This window comes from Coregonus clupeaformis, chromosome 20, assembly GCF_020615455.1.
Source record: "Coregonus clupeaformis isolate EN_2021a chromosome 20, ASM2061545v1, whole genome shotgun sequence".
Lineage (NCBI taxonomy): Eukaryota > Metazoa > Chordata > Actinopteri > Salmoniformes > Salmonidae > Coregonus > Coregonus clupeaformis.
Window position 1 is genome coordinate 524,714 of NC_059211.1, and position 3,999 is coordinate 528,712.

At 39.3% G+C, this 3,999-nt stretch overlaps 1 protein-coding gene across 1 annotated transcript; it reads right to left on the reverse strand.

Moving 5' to 3' along the window:
• Positions 1–304: 304 nt before the first annotated feature.
• On the reverse strand, positions 305–3,779 carry cenpk (centromere protein K). Its single transcript, XM_041838409.2, has 11 exons — positions 3,656–3,779; positions 3,064–3,090; positions 2,836–2,973; positions 2,669–2,725; positions 2,492–2,555; positions 2,325–2,371; positions 2,028–2,110; positions 1,818–1,916; positions 1,436–1,571; positions 1,186–1,239; positions 305–875 (listed from the first exon to the last, which is right to left on the reverse strand). Exons 1-11 carry the CDS (start codon positions 3,656–3,658, stop codon positions 720–722), a joined length of 864 nt encoding a protein of 287 aa, XP_041694343.1. The 5' UTR covers positions 3,659–3,779; the 3' UTR covers positions 305–719.
• Between the last annotated feature and the right edge of the window lie 220 nt (positions 3,780–3,999).

Here is a 3,999-nt window from a genome sequence, read left to right on the forward strand (position 1 = left end):
TCCCGGGAGGGGCGTGAACATGCTTAAACGGCTCTCGGGATTGGATGCTGGAGATGACGTAAACGGCTGACGCACGTCAGGGTTTCTTGACAATGAATTTTAAGCATTTTTCAATGTGTTGTAGGTTCAGGTTCTCTTTCCTTAAGAATTTCTGTAGATATGTGCAAAAATATGATACAAGTTCTTATGTACTTGAGTTATAAATAGACTGCTGTGAATCAAGTACTGATGTATCAAGATGTTGTTTTCTGTTCTTCAGATTAGAACAAAGTGCTACAGTGAATAACGAATGTCTGTCTTTTTTGTTATGATTTTTCATTTTATTAAGAACAAATCTGACATACATTGATACATGGAAATATATACACAATAACAATTTAAGGTTTCCCCATATCCAAAGTATGCATAATCACATTGTGTTCCAGTAGCCAGAGAGAGCAACATCCCATCTTTAACATATAAAAAAACATACAAAAGGTTAATGTATTGTGAAACATACAGGAAATAACACTATAAACCAGTGACGTATCAAGCCACTATCTCAATACATACTCATGATATTACTATACACCAAGCCTGGTCCCAGATCTGTTTGTACTGCATAACCAACACTTATGGTAGATGGCATGACAATGAGATGGCAAGACAACATAAACATCTGGGATCAGGCTGCTATACACGCTGACCAAACTGGATCCAAAATGTCTGACCAGTTCCTGTTAATAAAAGGTTTCCAGGCGGATCTTGAAACAGTCCTCTGGGTGTCTCAGTGCAATGCCGTAGCGCAGCAGCATCTCTGTGTACGGGGGCCAGAACGTCTCGTCTGTCAATATGTAGGGATCGTGAGGCGTCTCCAAAGTCTTGTTCATCAGCAGCTGCACATTTTAACAATGGAAGATAAGGTTTAAGATTAAGATAAGGGTTTAAGATGACAATTGATGTTGTTGTTCAATTGGAGCAAGAGGTGAGTAGGGTTGTTTTTATGCCATTTGTTGTACTGTGATCAAGTTGATCTACATTACAAAGATGTGAGTGTAATGTAAGTGTAAAATATAGATGGTCATATAAAGCTAGACTATAAAGCTGCTACTGGCTCAAGCATGTAGCAATAAAGTAATACAAAATTAAAACAGAGCACCGGGTTGAATAATAAAACACAAACAATGCATGCGAACAGAGACTTACCTCCAGGATTTCATTGAGCGAAATTAGATTCTCGTTCAGCTCTTGAGGAATGTTCTGAAAATGGACACAAAAATCATGCCATCTAGGCTGGTCCCAGATCTGTTTGTGCTCTCTTGCCCAACAGACATAAAGGTTGGCTACACAGCACAAACAGATCTGAGACGAGGCTAGATGCCACTGTAGAAAACAATATGGGACCATTGAGGAACCCCTCCATCAGTGCCACATAATACATCACTTAGACTACCACCTTTTTCTTCTTGTTAGCGTTGGTCTCTTGTGTAGGAAGTGGGAAGTGTTCCTCCAGTACATCTGCCAGGGTCTCCATCAGTCTGTCCTGGTAATCCTTCATCTTCTGGATCTTCTTCTTGGTGTCCTGCAACACACTGAACGACAGCAGCACTTCCATATTAAACTCAGGATAGTTTTCAATGGGTTGGTTTATGTGTAATTTTCTATTATTCAGGGTCATATTCATAGGCAGGAAACCGAAGAAAACGCTCCAAAATGTAGTGAAACGGGGAGGTACAATCTGAACTTGTCCAATAAAAAACATTTGTTTTTCTTTACCATTGTAAAATGTTAAATTTACAGTGTGCCCTAACAAACATGGCCCAGTTGTTGTCAAGTACCTGTGTTCTGATAACCTTTCGTTTTCCAGTCGCTGTTTGACCACATGTTCAGTGCCTGCCCTCAACACTTCCTTCTTTTCCCCCAACCACTTCTGTTCACTGAAACAGGAACACAGATCTATACTGTAAAATCTACTGTCTCCATATCAACATTCAAAGGGTTGGAGATTTAGAATAACAATCTAAAAGACAATCACATTCAAACAATACTTTTTTAAAGTCTCTCTCAGAGTGTCTCTCTTGGCTTGTGAGCAGGAGAGGACCAACTCCAGTTGTGAATTCAGCTTCTGTAACTGTGGAAGTAGGAAATAAGTTTTTTTAAATAAACTTGTTGAACATGAATATGGTTAGTTTTCATAAGCATAAGCCTCTGTATAACTGTAAAATAGCTGATATCTGAAATACCTATATTAAAAGGTAACTGCATAGAAATATATTATTGATATTTTTGAAAAATTTCCAACAGTAACTACTACTGTGGAAGACAACATCCACATGTCAATTTACCTCCTCTGCTCCAACGGCGAGTAACACCTCAGGATTTGTGGACAACACTATGGATAGAAAGTAAACCACATTCTGATGTTACATATGCTTATGTTTCAGTCATACAGTATATTTACAATCAATGAGTTATAAAGGAATTATATTCCGAGTAGAAACCAGACACTCACGTTCTGGCTGTATTGTCTGCCACTGCTTCAGCTCAGCTGCTACAGCTGTCAATCTATTCACAGACTGTTGGACAAATAACAGATATGCAGCAGATAAGGCAAGATAATGTAAAAAGTACATGCATCACACATACTAATGCTTTCATTCAGCTATAGGGAAATAGGGCAATCTCTGACCTGTTCTTGTGGGTTTTCATCCGAGTCTGGCTCTGCGAGAATGATCTCGTTCTGAAGCTGAAAAACAAACAGAATATACAATTTTAACATTAACACAATAATATCACATCATCCAAAGGTGTCTGTGCAGAACCAAGCTGTCATTGTAAACAGATCAGAACCAGTACCATCTGCAGCTGGGCAAACTGCTCTTCACACTCATTCACCAGTTCTGCCTGTGCAGCCTCCGAGCACTCTGTGTAGAAAGGAATGGCAGGTGGTGCTGGAGTATCCTGGACCTCTGACTCTGTGTCCAGTGGCTGTCCCTGAGACAAAAATGTCAGAATTAGGACATGCATGTTGAATGGATAAATTATTGTAATTTACAAAGGCTCAAATTTGGCTACCGTACTTACATTCTCCTGTTGTACCTCGTTGGAACTCTGAAATCAAGAAATTCTCAATATTGTTATCAACAAGTGGGTAACTAGTTAGCTCTGGTCCACGCGCATGCGTTGGATCTGCACTATAGCGTGGACCAGTGAGTTTGGCGGAACATTTTCAAAAGTAGTTTATTCATGTTTTGGAAAAATTACACCAGGCGCATACAGAGAAATGTTCGTCAGCACTCTACCAACATCTTAACTTTGGTGAGTTACGAAAATACCTTGAAGTCATACTAGCAAATCAGATTAAGTTAGCTAGTTTAGTAAATTAGATAGCCAGCTTCCTCAGCAATTCTAATGAAAATTTCAGACAAACAAAGTATTTTTTTTTAACACGAAAGCAGTAAAAGCAGGAAGTACTCTTAGCAGAAACATTACAGCTGCTAGGTAGCTACCAAAACCTCAAAAATAAGCAAACGAACGTTAGCTAGCAAAGGTTAGCAGTGAAATAGATAGCATTACCGACTGTAAACAAGTGATATCATTAACGTTACAAATAGGAGAAAATGCAGCTATTGGAAATCGACTGTTTATCACTTTGTCAAACAACATGTACACCTACCATATTTGAAATATTTAGCTGGCTTATTTTCTTAAAACGTATAGTATTTCACTATATCATACAGCTGTCAACTTCACGACTGGCTAGCTAGTTCATTTAATTTATGTTGTCAAAATACCGCCAGTATTGATGACGTACCGTCTGGGCGGAAGTACTTCGTTTGAGAGCGTTAGGTCTGCGTAGTGCTACGCATTCAGCGCAATTCACTGATCTATATAAGAACGGCGCAAGTGTGCAACTGCAGCCCGCATTTGCTGCCAGACAAGGCTCCGCTGATAGCTAGGTGTACCAGTGTTAAGGTGTTGGGACTGCTGTTGGGACAGTTTACAGTTACAGTTTAGTCA

Excerpts from the sequence above, each read along its gene's own strand:
- cenpk (XM_041838409.2), bottom strand. Across the intron at positions 2,726-2,835 it reads AGTTTGCCCAGCTGCAGATG|CTTCAGAACGAGATCATTCT; the intron begins GTACTGGTTCTG and ends TTTGTTTTTCAG. Across the intron at positions 1,572-1,817 it reads GAAAGGTTATCAGAACACAG|TGTGTTGCAGGACACCAAGA; the intron begins GTACTTGACAAC and ends GCTGTCGTTCAG.